Source organism: Papilio machaon, chromosome 5 (assembly GCF_912999745.1).
Source record: "Papilio machaon chromosome 5, ilPapMach1.1, whole genome shotgun sequence".
Lineage (NCBI taxonomy): Eukaryota > Metazoa > Arthropoda > Insecta > Lepidoptera > Papilionidae > Papilio > Papilio machaon.
Genome location: NC_059990.1, coordinates 3,689,833 through 3,708,658, shown reverse-complemented (window position 1 = coordinate 3,708,658; position 18,826 = coordinate 3,689,833). Strand labels below are relative to the sequence as shown.

The following is an 18,826-nucleotide window of genomic DNA, read 5'->3' as shown; positions in this document are numbered from 1 at the left end:
AGATAGTAATACTGTGGTTAGGTACAGATTATGTTAATGTCAAACCTCCAAAATCAACAATATAAATTTAGAATTTAAGACAGCAATTTAAGATTTATATTGAAACTAGCTGTGCCCGCTACTTCGTCCGCGTGAAATACTGTCTTCGGGTAGCATTTTTTTTGCTTATTATTTTACTTAACCGACGTTTTATGCGTTGGTCTATGGATGTAAAAAAACATAGAGGGATGTGCCAGAACTGCGCCAAATTTAGGTATTTAAACTTATAGGAAATTACAACAACATTTTACACTTATAAAACATTCAAATAAACATCATATATTTCCATACAAACTTTCATCCCCTTTTCCCTTTTGTTATATTGCACCCTTGAATGTAATTTTTTTACAAAATTGAGTTTCATATTTATTTACATCAAATTAGCAGCCTTTAAAATAATTTGCAAGCTTTCTAACTGTAAGAACGACGATGATTCCAGACAAATTTGCACCCCCACTTTCAACCCCTAACAACCCCTTTTTCGTGTTAAAATGTAGCCTATTACCTTTCTCAGTCTCTAGACTAAATATTGATAAGACTAAGCATCTCTAGACTAAGCGTTGTTCGATAGCAAATTTAGATGGTCTCTTGCAAATTTTGCGTGGTTCACTTTCAGAAATGTCTTACGATCGTATATTCTTATTGCTAGAGACTGTAATAATAAGAATATATCAGGCCATAAGGTTTTCAAGACTAGATTATTTATAATGACAAGCATCTTTTGTAAAGAAAAAGTTGGTTTCTTTCACTTTGTTTTAACGTTAAAGTGAACTAACATTGGATTACTTGTAAATCAAGTTAGTTCGTGCGTGATACGTAATGGGATTAGGTACAACTTTTTTCGTTATAATTGGTTGGATTGTACTATTTTTCTTAGCAATAGGTGCATATGTTATATAAAAAAATTCGTTTAAATATTAGTTTATTCAAATGAACCTACGTCTATTATACAGGTCATAAAATATCATGTTGGTACGTATATAGTTTACAAATAATATACAACCCAGAACGGATAAAACTTATATAATAGGTTAAGATAAGATAAGCTACGTGAGAAATATATAAATAAACTAGTTGTCGCCCGCGAATCCGTCCGCGCGCAGTTAAAAAAAAACTTAATAGGGGTATGAAAAATAGATAGTAGCCGATTCTCAGACCTGAATACGCATATAAAATTTGGTAAAAATCGGTAAAGTCGTTTCGTTTCGGAGGAGTACGGAACTAACATTGTGACATGAACATCTATATATATAAAAGAAAGTTGTGTTAGTTACACCATTTATAACTCAAGAACGGCTGAATCGATTTGACTGAAAATTGGTGGGCAGGTAGCTTAGAACCAGGAAACGGACATAGGGTTATTTTTACCCCGTTTTCTATTATTATTTTTTTATTATTCCGCGCGGACGGAGTCGCGGGTAAAAGCTAGTTTTATATAAAAGATAAATGGGATTTAATTATTATTATTACAATATTTTTTACACCTGGCATTTTTCAATGGTTATCGTGTATTTTTAATAGCATGGTAATTTTTTTGTAAAATTTTAATAAGGCCGATTGGGCCGCAATCTTCTAGAATGGCGGCTACAGACAGTTCGACGCAGTACAGGCCTCCCGCAAGTTGTACCGATGATCTGGTGTCTGATGCGGGAGTATCTGGATGAGGGCGGCGCAGGATCGATCATCGTGGCGATGTTTGGGGCAGACCTACGCCTTGCACGGGGCGATATGTGGCTGAGATGACGATGATGATGATGAAACTCTATGCATCGACACATATAAAAGAGTATATTTTTCGTTACTAGATACAACGTCGCAAAATACTCGGTCCCTTGAGCGACATTAAATGGAGTGTACACTGTATATGTTTATTGATTTGATAATTTATCATACGGGGAGGTTATCTTATGTTATGTGAGAAGTGAAGATATATACCGCGCCATGTCTATTTAAACTATATAAACGCTTTTGCACTTCGCATTTGGGGTACCAAACGTTCTTCGCCACACATCTTCGCTCGGGTTTGATATTTTTTTACTTTTTTAGTTTTCTTTCGATTTTTTAAAAGTTTTGTCATTAACATATCTAAATATACCTACATATTATATTATTTTTATTTTCTTTTTCATCATGTTACCAAAGTCGTATCTCGATGTATTTCGATGGAGTTCAATGGATGACAATGATAAAGGCTAAAGTAGATGGATGGATGGATGTCCGACCACTTAGAGTACGCTACGCATATATATTAATAACTAGCTTTTACCCGCGACTCCGTCCGCGCGGATTAAAAAAAATAGAAAACGGGGTAAAAATTATCCTATGTCCTATTCCTGGTTCAAAGCTACCTGCACACCAATTTTCAGTCAAATCGATTCAGCCGTTCTTGAGTTATAAATGGTGTAACTAACACAACTTTCTTTTATATATATAGATGTTATATTTTATATTCAGATAAAAACCTCAGAATGGCTACTAATAAGTTCGCTGGACCAACGCCTTACAACGTCACTCCCTCCTATCCGGACGTCGACTACGTTTTCACGGAGTATGTGATTGTACTTCATACTTTAATGGTTGAATATTTGATTGAATTGTTGGTTGAATTTATTAAAAATGTTAAAGATTCTAATCGTTTTTGTTGTTCAGATACTTGAATAATGTGATGACAAAGGACAACGGCAGGCCCACGGTGGCACCCGTCGTAGGCGCTATCTTCGGCCTCGGCCGAGCAGGTTCCATCCATCTTTCTAACATCATAAACAACCCGCGCATCATCCTCAAGTACATCGTTGATGACTGTGTTGAGAGGTTTAATGAACTTAAGAAGTACTGGAAGTTAAGTGATGACGTTACATTTATCACATCAAAGGATAGCGAAAAGGTGTACAAAGACAAGAGGTAAAATAAATTACTTTGATTTTAGGAAATCAAAGAATATTTAAACTAATTTATTATTATAATTATAAGCAGAGACAGAGATTCGAGTAAACTACATTTCTTTTCGCAGCGTTAACGTGGTATTCATCTGCAGTCCAACTTTCACTCACCACAACATAGTCGTAAACTCGATTGCCAATAACAAGGATGTCTTCTGCGAGAAACCCATCGCGGAGTCCAGCGAAGACACCTTTAAGTGTTACCAAGCCGCCAAGAGCAAGGGAAAAACCTTATTCTCAGCTTTCAACCGTCGTTTCGACCCCGCCTATAGGAGCTTGAAGGAAAGAGTCAGGGAGGGAACCGTCGGACACGTACAGATCCTCAAAGTTACAGCCAGAGACTCCCCGCTGCCATCCATTGACTACTTGAAGACATCCGGTAATTTATATGCTGTTTTGATAACAATATATATTGTAACAGATGTAAAAACAGTGCTTGATATCTTCAAACACGTCCTCTGTTTTTCTTTACTTCAAGACCGGATAGGTATATACAAACTACATTTATAAGTAGGTGTATATTCAGGGAATATTAATAGTGCAGGCGTTTAAACTCTATTTCTACTGTGAAAGTGCTAACGAAGAGGATATGTCACAATATGTGATTTCAGGCGGTGTGTACCACGACTGCCTCGTGCACGACATCGACATGGCGTGCTGGGTGTTGGGCGAGCTTCCGATCCGCGTGCAGTCGTCCGCCACCGCGCTCATCCCTGAGATTAAGGCCATCGACGATTTCGACACCATTGCCTTCCTCCTCACCTTCCCCTCGGGCGCTATCGCCATCGGCGACAACAGCCGTTACAGCGCTTACGGATACGACCAGAGGCTAGAAGTTTTCGGAAACAAGGGTAACGTTATTAGTTGTATAAATGAAATATGAAAATTAAAATCAATTTTGTGTTATAAGAATTGCATCTATAATTCAAAAATGCTTTGTTACATAAATTATGATTAATGTTTCCAAATAGATTCTCAGACAAAAGATTGTAGATTTACTTTATAATTTGTTCAGGTATGCTGAAGGTAGAGAACGAGAAGCCTTGCCCGTCGCTGGAGAGCTACCTGGGCCACGAGGGCGTCAAGACTAACCCCATCTTCTACTCATTCCCGTCCCGCTACAAGGCCGCCTACAAATACGAACTCGAGCATTTCTTAGATGTTGTCCAATGTGAGTTTTGAGTTTCGCTTAGCTTTAAAAAGTATGCAGAAAAAGTAAATCTGAAAAAAAGCGGAAAGATCAATACAAAAGATTTTTTTCTTTAAGTACTCAGTTATTCATCACTACATTGTGAAGGGTACATAAACAAATAATGCGGAAATGTTAAAATCTTTAGAAATATGAGTGTGCAATAAATTTCTGTGAAAAGAAAATTAAGGGTAGAATAGTATACTTAAACTCAGAATAATAACACCAATTTTACAGTCGGCGACAAGCCTGAGGTGACGAGCTGGCAGACTCTGGCGGTGAGCAAGATTGCGAACGCGGCGGAGCAGAGCGCGCGCACCGGCAAGACCATTGACATCGACTGGAGCAAGGACGACATTCCCGCCGTTTACTCTTAAGTCTATGCCCGAACCAAGGAAACAGCGAAATAAAAATAATGCGGAAACAATGAATATGGATGATATTAATGTGTTATTTTTAATAAATTATTTGATATAATAACAATTGTATGTACGTTATGTTTCTCTACAACCTATAAGTACACATGTAGTCATTTATTTATTTAAAAACGGCTAATTTGATTAATTTATAGGATAAAAGTTACTAACAAAACAAATGCACGTGGTTTATAAAATATATGACGCGTTTATAAACAACAACAGCAAATTAATTTGATTGTATATGAATGCTCGTCAATTTCATTATTTTACACATTAATAGTTAAAATAAAATGTATAAACTTCTAAACACATAGGTACTATAATATTTTAGGGTAAAATAATATTTTTGACATTACCCTCTCGGTCGACCGACATAGTATTAAATATAATGGCAAGATTATTTTCATTTCAATAATTTTCCTCAAGGAATTTCAATAAAAACTAAAGATTAAGCCCCATTGCGGGGAATATTGAAGAAAAAAGTATGCGGTATCCACCAGAAGTTCGTCCAAGTTCAAAGTAAACGTATCGAAGTGGAATATTCTATATCAAGGGTAAAGGTATTCATATTTAATTTTCCCTTACACGAGAGTCTGCAAGAAGCCTTTAATCTCGACGTAATTTCTTAGAAAATACTTTGGATCAACAATTTACTTACCTAGTACATAATGTTTTATGAGCATATTATTAATCTACCTACAAATTGTTTGGTGAAAATATTTTTATTACTTCTATCATATGTTTTTTTTATTTATTTGTTTTAACTAGTAGGGGGCAAATAAGCGGCGGGAACACTGGGATGATCACCGACAACCATGAACGTCCAGAACACTAGAGGAACTGCAATTGGCAGCATTTGAGAAAGAGGTACGTTAGCTTTTTGAAGGATGATGGTGAATTTATGATCTGGTGACATTGATCTAAGTTCTCATCTTCTATTTAATTTTTGACGATCTCATAACCTAGCCTACCATCTACATCCATAATTACGAGTAGTGTTTTGGGTTTCACTTGGTTCCTGATTGATTCAATAAACAACAGTTATAAACAAAATAATTTGTGATAGTATATGAGTGAGGCAGATAAGAATAGTTTATCAGTATTGACCTAACGTTAGTTATATCATTATGTTTTTTTTATTGAGTAACTATATACAGTTTTATTAAAACAAATATTTTCGAAATCATACATTTTATATTTTTTGTTTTCAATGGTACCTAACATGGACCCGTGTAAAATAGCAATGTTTTATAGTATTTTTAGTTATGTCACAAGAAGGTGTTTACACGTCAACTGGTTTAAAATAATTTAACATTGACAAGGTTGTTGTCAATAGTACACGAAGTTTTAAGATGTACATTTCAATCAAAAATTCATTATGAATTCTATACAATATTTGATAAGTGTACTACTTAAATTACCGATTGCAGGAAGATACCACGCTATTTCTTCAACAAATATTTGAGACATCATGTAAATCGTAATGGCTGAATGATAAGAAATACCAAAATAAAAAATAACCATTTTGATCACAAACTGTATGAGCATTTTGTTAAAAAGTATTGAAGGCTTGAATTACCAAATAAAAAGACAAACTAAACATTTACACTTATTTATTGCTTTAACAACTGATCTATCGGCAGTCATTATTTCAAGCGCCATTTACTCAATGAATTATTTAATACATACAAGTTGTTTGTTGCTCTATAATATACTAAAAATGAGAAATTAAAATGTATAACGTACTTAGCAGTGGTTATTAGGGCTTAGTTGTAACATGTCTAAATAGATATCATGGTTTGCGTTAGCTAAATCTACAAATCGAGTTAGTTATACTAATGTTAAATCTGATTTAATGTTTTAACTGGTTTTAGCGATTCAACTAAAATTTCCACCTCATCATGTTTTTATATTTATTTTTGTTTACACTACAGAAACACAATGAATTCTAAAAAACCGTTTATAGTTAGAGTTTGTCTGTTTTACGAGTAGCGAATAGCGAAGCAGACGACTGTAGCAAATGTAATTTAGCTGCAGCGGTGCGGTATAAGAACGAGTGGAATTATTTATCTAACTGCAGCGGCGACTTTGACGGAGGTGGCTCGCTCGAGCGCACAGGACAAGGATTAATTGAGTTAGATATGTAACGAATACCGATAATGCGATTTACTATTTCGTATTTAATCAAACAACATTATTATATCTGTGTCCTTACTAATTTACTCATGTAAATAAGCCTTAACACGTCAAAATCGATCCAGGTGTTATCTTACTAATATTATAAATGCGAAAGTTTAGATGCATTGATGGATGGATGTTTGTCTGAAGGTATCTCCGGAACGGCTCAATGGATCTTGATGAAGTTAGAACATAGTCTGGAAGAACACATAGGCTACTGATTACATTTTTTCCCGCGCGGACGAAGTTGCCTGCGACAGCTAGTATATAATATATCTACAAATATACCTGTGAAAAACATTAGTCTCCTGATATGTAGACAATACTTATCCTAGTTACTACGTTCCTAGGTTCACATTGATTAGTTTAGTTGATGTATTAATCGACTAATACAGGCAGTGCGTAGATCGACCCCGATATCACTGAGTCCAATCAATATTCGGGGAATATTTGGTAATTGAACATGCAGCGCGGTAATGAAATTGACTCTCCGCGAAGAGCCTCCAAATAGCAACACAATACCTATCGACATCGTACTATATCAATATCTCATATTAGGTCCTTACATATGAAATTGGCGTTTTGTATGGGAAGAACAAAAAGTCGAATATTTTTTAATATAATATATTTAATTAATCAAAGTATGAACCATTATTTTCTATGCACTTTTGCCATCTCATAGGTAGTTCATTGATCCCTTTACTAAAAAAAACCAGTCGGACGGGAATCAATAAAATCTTTGAAGGCGATTTGGACTGCCCCATCGGAGTTGAATTTTTTCCCTTGCAAGAAGTTATCCAAATTTCGAAAAAAATGGTAATCTGTTGGAGCAAGGTCCGGGGAGTACGGAGGATGTCTTAGACTTTCCAATTGAAGCTCTTCTAATTTAGTAGCCGTATGTTGCGCAGTGGGTGGTCTAGCGTTGTCGTGAAGCAGCAGTGGCGTGGAGCGATTGACCAGCCTAGGTTGTTTAGCCGCTAGCTTTTCCATCATGGTTTGCAATTGCTGACAATAGACATCAGCCGTAATAGTCTGGCCAGATTTGAGAAAACTGTAATGAACAATACCGGCACTAGTCCACCAAACGCTTACAAGTAACTTTTTTGGGGTTAATTTTCGCTTGGGGCAGGATTTGGCTGGCTGGCCAGGATCCAACCATTGCGCTGAGCGCTTCCGATTATCGTAAAGAACCCATTTTTCATCACAGGTAATGATTCGGTTTAAAATACCTTCAATATTGTGCCGGTTTAGTAATGTAACGCAACAGTCGACGCGCGTTTGCCGGTTTGCTTCAGTCAATTCGTGAGGTACCCACCTTTCAAGCTTTTTAATCTTCCCAATTTGCTTCAAGTGAATTAAAACAGTTTTATCACTAACATCGCAGCCTGCAGCTAACTCGGACGTGGTTTGCGATGGATCCGCTTCCACAATAGCCTTCAACTCTTCATTATCAACTTGAGTCTCAGGCCGTCCACGGGGCTTGTTCTGCAGATCGAAATTTCCAGAACGGAAACGTTGGAACCAAAAACGAACTGTGTTTTCTTTTGCAACACGACCGCCATACACATCATTCACCCTTCGAGTCGTTTCCGCAGCACTAGTGCCACGGCGGAACTCGTACTCGTAAATAATGCGATATTTTAAGTTTTCCATTTTGTAAAATGAGTGACGCAAACAGAAAAAAACAGAAGAAAAAAAACAAATGAATGACGGTCATCGAACCACAAATACATGAGTCTATAGCTGTACAAATTTGAATTTGGAATTCCTTACTAAAGAGGAGAAATTCGTGATTAAAGTGGCCAGTACGAAAAACGCCAATTTCATATGTAAGGACCTAATATTTTGGTCATTTAAAGTGAAATATTTTTAATTTAATTATTTTTTACTGGAATATTACTTTACAAGTTTTATCAGGATATGTATCCTGATAATGTAAATGTAAAGCAATCATCAAATTCTTTACCATCAGAATTAGGCATGATTCGAGTTCAATATTTTTTTTTCTGATATTTACTAATTAAACTTTATCCTTACGTTCTTTTAATGATGATTTCCTTTTCCTTTATGGAAATTACAAAATCCTCTTCTTAATGGAGCAAAACCCCTAATTTGTTATTGATGATGTACTCTTCAGAATCATTATGTTTTTGTCAAATCATGCGGTTAATAAGAAAATCCTCTTGTCACGATGTTGTTTTTGTTTTAAAAAGTATTGTTCTTTTCTATCCTTTAAAAAAAATTAAAAAGTATATACTTAAATCTAATTTTTTGTGTTGTTATTGAATTATTTATTTTTTTATTAATATTTTTTTTTGATATCGTTGTTACAGAGTTATTATGAATATACCACGTACCAACTTTAGTAAGCTCGGACCATATGAAATAATTATATGAAATATAAATTTGTCTTGTTTCAGGTACTTACTTACTGCGCTGGTGCAGAGACCCAATGTGGGTCTTGGCCAAACTTGACACAAGAGATCGCCATCGGTGCGTATGCCGCATTTTTTTTTAAATTTTTAGTCAAGTTTACTTAGCATGGTCGATAAGTTGTTATCGTGATATTATTTTAAGTAAGTTTATAACCAACAAGCAATCAATATATGAGTACGTGGTCAGTTGTTTTCGGGCAGTGCCTACTATTCGGTAATTGAACATGCGACGCGTTAATGAAATTTTCTCCCCGCCGGAAGATTACAATATTATGACGAACGCCGCCACGTCCTCACTGTTACTAACTTTAAGTTTATTAATTTATAATACAATAGCGTTTTTCTGTCGTCTTCTGTGGTCCTAAACATACAGTGTTGTTGCATTAACGTTGCAGTGGTGTTCAAACAAGGACTTTTCATTACCTAGAAATGCTTTACATTTAAAATAGCGCATTTTTCCTAAAATAGAAGATGTTTTATCAAATTAATTAAGAAAAAATATTTAGAAACAAAAAACTTTCTAGCAATCGTTCAAAAAATTGTATTATTCGACTAGTTTCCTTAAGTTGCTTTGGAAGTTTGAACCTAACATTTTTCTTAGAATATTTATCGTGTGTACATCACAAAGAAATTCCATTTGGGGAAAAAGCGCAAATAGTTCGATATTGGAATTTCCCTTGTGTAAATGTTATCGCAGTTACGTTGCGTCATCGTACCTGTGCCGTGCCTGGGCCTGTGTCGGCACCCATTCGCACTCTATGAATTTACATCAAAAAAAGATTATATAGAACTTTACACCAAGGATTAACAGTTAATAGCTCTATGGCTGCTGGCTAGGCTTGAAATATCAATGAGATCTACTTATAAACCTCAGTAAATGTATATTGTATGTATGTACATATTTTGAAGGTAATTTTAAATAGATGTGAACTACAAAAGCTTAGTAAACAGCTGCTCCGAGCAATAAAACACATATTAAATAAAAAAAAAGAACAACATAACAATTGTTATTCTGTGCGAATGTGCGAATCAGTTTGTCAGTAAATTTTTGGGAGAGCGTGTCTGACTACCGATAAGAATACGTTAGAGTATAAAAATAAAAGTTCACATCGAGGAGGACCAGGAAAAGTCGCGGAATAATATTTGAGATTTCCGTTTTATTTGCCGGCGGACCCTTCTCGCGCGGAGACAGAGATTTCCCGAGATGGCCCTATCAAACATTTATAGGAGTATCTACATAAAAGGACAACACTTAAGAACAGTTTCAATGAGTGTTCTACATGATAGGAGCGAGCCGTAATCCGAACAAAAAAGCTGATTCAATTTTCCATTCCATTGCACAAAATCCCTCTCAAGTTTTGTAACAGATAAGTTATATTTAAATCAATTTTTTTTCAATTATACTTTTGTTTTTTTTTTTAATTCATGGTAAACAGTAAAAACAGTTTTGTCGCGAAACTTTTGCAAATATAGTTACTCGTACGCGGCAAAGTTGTTAAAGTTAAAAACCTAGTTTGCAAAACGAATGAGTTGCAGCGACCTAAACAAAACCGTGTCACTGATATAATACAAAGTTGTTGAATATTGCAAATTCGAATTTAGCCACTATTCTTTCTACAATATTATGCTATAAGTTTCTCGTCAAATTTAAAGATCACTTATAAATTTCTAGCTACCCCTCTAGAGTTGAAAGAAGTAAGATGTGTTACAATGTCTTTTTCTTTTTTCTGCTTGCATTAGTATCAAGAATTTTGTTAGGTTCGACAAAAAAATTTCTATAGCTTGCTTGTATCATACATAAGTAAAAAATGTTGAATGTTTGCGATACAATTGTCCTTGTTTGTAGAGTCGTAACGAAAAACGCGTACGAATAAATGTTCACAGCCCTTTTATGTAAGGCGGAGGATTGTGCAAACAAATAAAACGTTACGCCGAACGCGCTGATTTCATAGCATATTTATCAATAACTTTTATATTTTACAATCCGGGTGAGGAAAAAACATTAAATAATCTTTCACAACTGTATCACAGAAAGGAAATAATTCTTTCGTAGCTCTTTTTTTTTTCCTATCTACAACTGATTTTCAAATTCAAAAATAAACATTTTACTAATATTATCAATACGAATGTTTAGATGTATAGATGTTTGTTACAAAGTATTCCCAGAACGGCTGCATGGATCTCGATGAAACTTGGTATTGATGTAGAATATAGTCTGGAAGAACACATAGGCTACTAATTACATTTTTTTAAAATTCCATGCGGTTGGAGTTGCGGGCTACAGCAATAATGTATAAATGTAGAATGGATGAAGAGAGTGCAAGCAGCTTTAAACAAAAGAACCTTCTTAATATTATGCATTTATATTATTTTACCTCTTAAAACAATATTTAAGAAATATATTTCTACAAATATATATTTCTATAAACACTAGCGGACCCGACAGACGTTGTCCTGTACACACGTCTTTAATTTCATACTTTTTTTAATGAGCTGAAACAATTTGGACCGCTTTGATGAAAATTATTATTGAAAAGTTATTATTGTTAAATAAATAACAGCATCGTAAATGAAAACTTTAACTCATTTTAATGAAAGGTGAAAAAGCTTGCACTCAAAACATTTTATAACATATATATTTATTTATTTTTAATTTACAAAAACTTAATTTATCGTAATGCCATTGGATGTACAATATTTTTAAATGTATAAATGTAGAATGGATGAAGAGAGTGCAAGCAGCTTTAAACAAAAGAAACTTCTTAATATTATGCATTTATATTATTTTACCTCTTAAAACAATATTTAAGAAATATATTTCTACAAATATATATTTCTATAAACATATATCTGCTATTTCTATTCAAATTACAATAAAACTGACACTACTGTTTTAATATAAAAACCGAGTCACATAAAGTGTTTAGATTGCGTGGTGAAGTAGGAAGGTTTATTTTCCGTTTATTGCGTGTACATTAAGATGGTGAAACAGGATGTAGTAAATGTCTAGTCCTTATCGTTAAAAAATGGACCACAAATAAGAATATGTGAAAGTTTAATTTATTTTAAAACTAAATATAACATTTAACTTAACTAAAAGTTTACTAGCACTTTACTTGTTTGAATACAGTTTTATTCTATTAAGATTTTCTACTTTAGTTGTTTATAATTATTATTATGCAATTATTGTCACAGGATCGATCGTCGTGGCGATCTTTGGGAGAGGTCTATTCCCAGCAGTGGTCGTCACGTGGCCACCGTGGCCGTATCATGGGCGTGAGCTGCTCTTTTCCTTTTTAAACTATAATCATTCAAGGCGATAGTCTAAGATTTAATAGTGGTAGTCGCCAGCAACAACAACATCTGTTGCACGAATTGGCCGGCTCGCTCGGTGCAATACCACGAACACACAGAAGACAGGCGTCAAGTGGAAGAATTCCGCGTTTCGTCTGATGAGTGTAGTACCGGAGGTCTAATCTTAGTCCTCTTTCTTACTTACTACTACTTCTTTCTTAGTCCTCATGTGATTAAAAAAGTTTATATAACTTCATATGTTTAGAGAATGGGAAAACACGAATCAAAGTGCAAACGGTAATTTGAAGTTTACAAGAGGAGATTCATTCTAATGATAAGTTGAACTTGAACTCTTATTTAAAATGATAAACATACAAATATAGGCCTGAAGCAATCTTTATCTCTTAAATGGAATAATATTTACATAATATAATTATATATAAGAACTTACTTAACATTTTACGTAAGTGATAATGATGTGATGTAAGAAAAACCATATGTTTTGTTATGTATTCCAATTTGACACCTCATTATATTGATGTAAGAAACAGTAAAATTATGTTTATTGTGGCTTTTACGGATTTTTCTTATATTGAACCATACTTTTAATTATATTATTTTTATTGCATTCTTAATATACTTCGATTCCATCTTACTACTTTTTTAAATACGAATGTTTAGATGGATGGATGTTTGTTACAAGGTTTCTCCAGAACGGTCGAATGAATCTCGATGAATTTTTTGTATAGATGTAGAATACAGCCTACAAGAAAATATAGGCTACTTATTAAGTTTTTTTTTATTCCGCGCGTAGGGAGTTGCGGGCGACAGCTAGTAATATTATAAAGAGGAACTTTTTTTGTTTGTATTTAATAGGCTCCGAAACTACAGAAACGAATTGAAAAATTCTTTCACTGTTAGAAAGCTAGACTATTCTCGGATATAGGCTATATTTCTTATTAGATATCTTAAGCGAAAATATAACAAAAGCATTACATTTACTAAGCAGTATTAGCGTAGAGTAAAGTATTCTTCATAAATCCTTTCTTAATTTTTCAATTCAAAATGTCCGACGGTTCAATTAATATTCCACTTAAACTTTTACTTCGTCATTATTTCCACTTCATAGTTTTATTCATCTTTTTTAAGGAAAAGTTGGCTAAGTGCTTAAATAGGTCGTAATCTCACTTTTTATTCCTTTTAATTGACAATGTTATAGTTCAGCAGTTGGAGAGAGTTGCTTGCTCAGAATTCATTGCTTATACTCGTATTTAAGACGATGTCTTCGTTGATAAAAATTCAAATTTAACTTGTTTGTAAATCCACAAGACTCACTAACAGTCTTTTAATTGTCGATATGTATTCTAATGTGTGCATGTTGAAATAATTTCATCAAATCCTTTAACATAAATATTCTTATTGAACTTTAAGATACTAATAAGATATAAAAAGAAGGCGAGACATTTTGTTAAACAAAGATTATTCAGGTTACTGGGACAGTTTTTAACTTTACATTTGTACACGCACAAGGAGCAAGCTGATTTTAATTCGTATTTATTTTATGTACTTCACGTTCACAACGTGAGACCGCGGAAGGTAAATCCGATACAACTAATTAAATATTATGTAGCATCGTAGAAACTACTTTTCCTATTAGGTTAGTTTGACAGTGTCATTGGACTTAATTTTAAAACTAATTCTCGTACTAACTTGAGGTGGAAGGTGAACGCAATTGTTAATGGTCCTTAACCTAAGAATACCTTTTCAAGGTTATCTGGCTACGGAGAAAAAAACAGAAGTTAAATAAGAATAACTTCGTATTATTATTAGATTTACTCATTTGTTTAACTTAATTTATTTAATACTTTAGGAAGACCTGCTATACTTTCTGTCTGCCGTGATCGTTTTCTTTAAAATTAAGTAACTTAACTTCATGCAAAAAATAATGATCATGAACAGTTAGTTAATTATATTTCTTTTGATTTTATTTCAAGGAAAATACAAGATAATTAGTGAACATTTTATATTAAAACCATTAAATCTAAGTAAAATAGGCTTATCCAGCAGGTTTAACGAGATTTTACTTCCTCATTGCACAATCGCTGGTTACACCCGCATTTCCCTTGTTTAATAAGACATCAAAATAATTTTCTTTATTAAGTAATCCTTGCATAATAGAAAAGATTCAATACCGTACCCATGAAAAATATTGTAAGTTCACTAATTTTATATTAGAAAAAGAATTTCAGTTGCTCAATTTTTTTATTTTTTATTAAATATGAATCAAGAAAATTTATCATAGTATAAAGTATTTTATAGCATTAAGGAAGAAAATCTTCATGTCATTACTGGATGATCATAGTACGTGCCTGGAATAAATTACTCGAACGAGATCTTTTACCATTCTATGGCTTAATTTCTAAAAACATCGGGGACAATTTGTAAGGGTTTGTAGAAAGGTGGATTATTGTGTTTTTTTGGTTAATACTGTTTTTAGACATTATTTTATAACATTTAAATTAAAATTTACCATAATATAAAGATGTTTAATAAGTCGTTAAGGGTTGGAAATAGACAAAACCACATTTATAAGTACAAATAACATGGGACACGTGAATTAAACATGTCTTGCAATATGTTGCAAGCTTAACTGGTACAGTGCCACAAATACTGGTACGAACATGCGCCACAATACTGCAACAATAGACTTCCGGAGTCCGATATTCACAAGAAATGAAACCACCAACGTATACTCAGAAAGGGAGTAATCATTTCCCGTCTCTGTGTGTCAAAGGCTTATTTTACCCAAACATCTCTCGACATCTTATTTCAACTGATATATTGAGGTTTTGCAAAAATTAAGAATTAGAATGAATTTAAAATTTGACATAGGGCCTGTTTTACAACGTCTAAGTAATGTTCTGCATAACCAACAAACTAAGAAATAAATTAACTATGAAAATAGATTGTGTTTCATAGCTCATTTGGAGATTTTAAAAGGCCAACGAAGATTTTAATTGACAAATAACTTTTAATAAGCTTATTCATTACTTATTTGGACATTTTGAAAAGGTCCTTAACATTATAGTAATTTAGCTCGCAGTTAAATCTAAGGCTATCTAAGGAAGCTCAATCAGAAAATTCCTATATCATTTTTTCGTGTGTCGGGACCCACGAGAAAACCTAAAAACGATACAAATACAAACGAAAATGCTTTCTTGAGATACTTGGATGTGATAAGTTATTTTCATGACACAATTTTATTATAAGATGCCTCTAACGTGAAAATAATATTTTTGATTATTTCAACTGTATTGATGCCAAGTAATAGTTAGACTTTTTAAAAATGTTTTATTTATTATAAATTCGATGTATAATAAAAGTTTTGTCGGAGATCTGTTTTCATTTTTAACAAATGGAGCTTTTAAGACGTCCAAGCGTTCTATTTTGTCATCATTTGAAATCATTTGTTGGTATTTTAAATATTTATGAGCAGAGATACGTACTCTATGATGAACTATACGGCTCAAACCGAAGCCGAAGCACAAAAGATTTCCGGAGCTAGCTGTACACAAGGTATGAGCCGAGGTGTAATCAGAAAGGTCGCAATCAGGCCCCACCTCTGACAAGTCTAACGGTAACAAAGCTCAACTGTTATATCTAAATTTTGTAAAACATTTATATTTATTAGCAAGTGCATTTAACTAATAAAATATAAGTAAGTACTTAACGTTTTTTATGAAAGATATTATGCTACATTTGTTTTCAACATTACTTACAATATTTTGCAACAAATAATGTTATTTCATCTAAATTACATCAGCAAAAGATAAACAGTAAATATGACTTATTTTTCTATGCCACCTTCATTTTGCGTGCTTTACATACGAGAATGTCAACAGTTTTTTTTTTAAATTCAAATGGAAATAGCCGTGAAATTTTTGTATAAGTCACAAAGAAATGATTTGTTAGTCGTTTTATCTATTTGTGTCCCGTGAGCCATTATTATCCAGCCAGGATTACACCGCTACGCCGTGATTATGATTAAATGTCACATCGCGACACAAAGTAAACAGCGCATTGTAAGGATATCTAAAAACTTGTTTTTCTCGTTAATTCTCGATTTTGTCAAGCTAACTTTTATATTATAAATTGATTGAATTAATTTTATTATGTAAATATATATAATAGGTCGACTAAATTTTAATTATTACATCTTTTCTTTCACATGTAACCAAAAAATTGTAATAAGACAATTTTTATGTGAGAATAAATAATGTATTATGAGCAATAGAAGTTTTTGCATTTTGGCGTATAGTATACAACTTTTAATGCGGCCAGACAACGCTCGTACCCGTATTTCTACAAACAAACGCTATTTTGATCCTAACGTTCGAATATTTCTCTAAACAATTTTAATTTAGAAAATCGAATAAAAGCTGAAACTTGTATTCAACATTCATTAGATTAGAAAGAGAACATTAAACGTTTAAATTGTTTGCCAGCATTAAGTGCGTTTAATAAAATATATAGCCGATAATTTGTATCTGGATTATTTCAAAATGTTATAATTAAAAATCTATAAACCAGTTATTTTTTGAAAGAGCTTAACAATAGTAATTATTAGTTACCTAGTAGGTTATTAGTTACTATTGAAATTAGTTGAATAAGACAAATATAATTATCTGACCCTTATTTAATTTTTTTTTTATTTAGACTAAATATCACTATGGACGGATTTTGGTAGACTCACCAAGATCTTATTTCCGGCATCTGTTTCTGGCCAAATATATCCATTAGTCTTACTTAACAGAATAACTTTTTAAATTTCGTTTGTTCAAATGATGCGCAGATGGTGTGGATTCTAAAAATTACATAGAGTAGTAATTACTTTGCCACACAAAAAAAAAACGAAGTTTCTTTTGGCAGTTAAAATTACTTTGTTTTAAGCCAATTAATTCATTGTTTTAAGAATTGTATTAGAAGGAGAAGAGCAAAAATATATCGTCCGATGCATCATTTAAAAAATATTGTTTTTACATAAAGTCAATTTGAACAATTATGTTATTAATCAAAAAAGCTATTTCGTATCAAATTCAAAATGTGGCCTGCAATACAGCGAATGATAAATTATTGTCCGTTATTTGATATTTAATAGAGTATTACACGTGTATTCTCGATTCACTAATTATTTGACACCACGTTAATTTTGCATATATACAAAACTCCACCAAACGAAGTCTATCAATTAAGTTTTATACAATTCCTATTTTTGCAATATCGTTGCCCGAGTCTTTTCAGTGCATATTTTAAGTAACCAAAGAACCACTCATCAATACTTTTGCAGAAGTATGTTTCGCATAGTAAGATTGTACAGATGTTTTTGTGGTTTAAATTGTTTAACAAGCGAGAAAGTTTTCTGACATCAATTAAAATTTTATCTATATTCCAAAATTTAGGAAGAATCACAAATGTTTGAAAAATTTTGTATTTATCTTGAAATAAATATGGAAAGGATAGGCATTATGTATCTTTAATCCTGATTTTTTTTTATTATTTACCAGCTGATTGAGCTAGAAAGTGCAACAGCGGTCAGTTCGTAAGGATTCCAATCAATTGCACGTTACATTGTACTGTAAAAAAAACCACAATAAGTAATTCCTCCGCCACGCCGCCCCCGGCGTACCCGTCCTAGCCTGCGTTTGTATTGTCCCAGTTCCAACATTAAATACTTTTTATCCATTGTAAATGTTGCAAAGCCAATGTTCCAATAGACTTTCTTTAAAAATTATAAAGAATTTATATCTACATTTTTGTTTCAGGAACTAATGAAACTTTTTTTTATGAAAAAATGTTACAAATCGAAATGGTTTTTTATAGATAAACAAACATAAAGTTATTTAAACAGTAGTGAGACATTGTTATCAACTAATTAGTAAATGGTTACTACTACTACTACTACTACCACTACTACTTCTACTACTGTTAATTCGTGTAGTCCAGTTCGTTCTCACTTAGTTAGAAATTAGTCGGTGCCGACAACGGATTAAGTATGCGTACTTGAAGGCGTTTTCTAATAATAATAAGCTATAACATTGTTTTTTATAAGTATAGAATGTTATGAAAGTGCACAAGGTTGTAAAGGCATAAAAATCATATAGAATGCCAGAGTTCAAATTTTTATGCGAACGTCGTTGTAATAAATTCTATCTGATTGTCGTCATTGTGCTGCACAATGAGGGCTGTAATAAGGACTTACTTCACATGGCCCGTCTTACAGCGCGCGAACGTGTTACGTTCACCTTCACAGATTGTATTGCTGTTTGAGATTGC

At 33.1% G+C, this 18,826-nt stretch overlaps 1 protein-coding gene across 1 annotated transcript; it reads left to right on the top strand.

Moving 5' to 3' along the window:
* Window positions 1-1,972: 1,972 nt before the first annotated feature.
* On the top strand, window positions 1,973-4,644 carry LOC106708726 (uncharacterized oxidoreductase YrbE-like). Its single transcript, XM_045677976.1, has 7 exons — window positions 1,973-2,060; window positions 2,494-2,587; window positions 2,689-2,940; window positions 3,050-3,357; window positions 3,590-3,829; window positions 3,994-4,149; window positions 4,405-4,644. Exons 2-7 carry the CDS (start codon window positions 2,508-2,510, stop codon window positions 4,542-4,544), a joined length of 1,176 nt encoding a protein of 391 aa, XP_045533932.1. The 5' UTR covers window positions 1,973-2,060; window positions 2,494-2,507; the 3' UTR covers window positions 4,545-4,644.
* The last annotated feature ends 14,182 nt before the right edge of the window (window positions 4,645-18,826 follow it).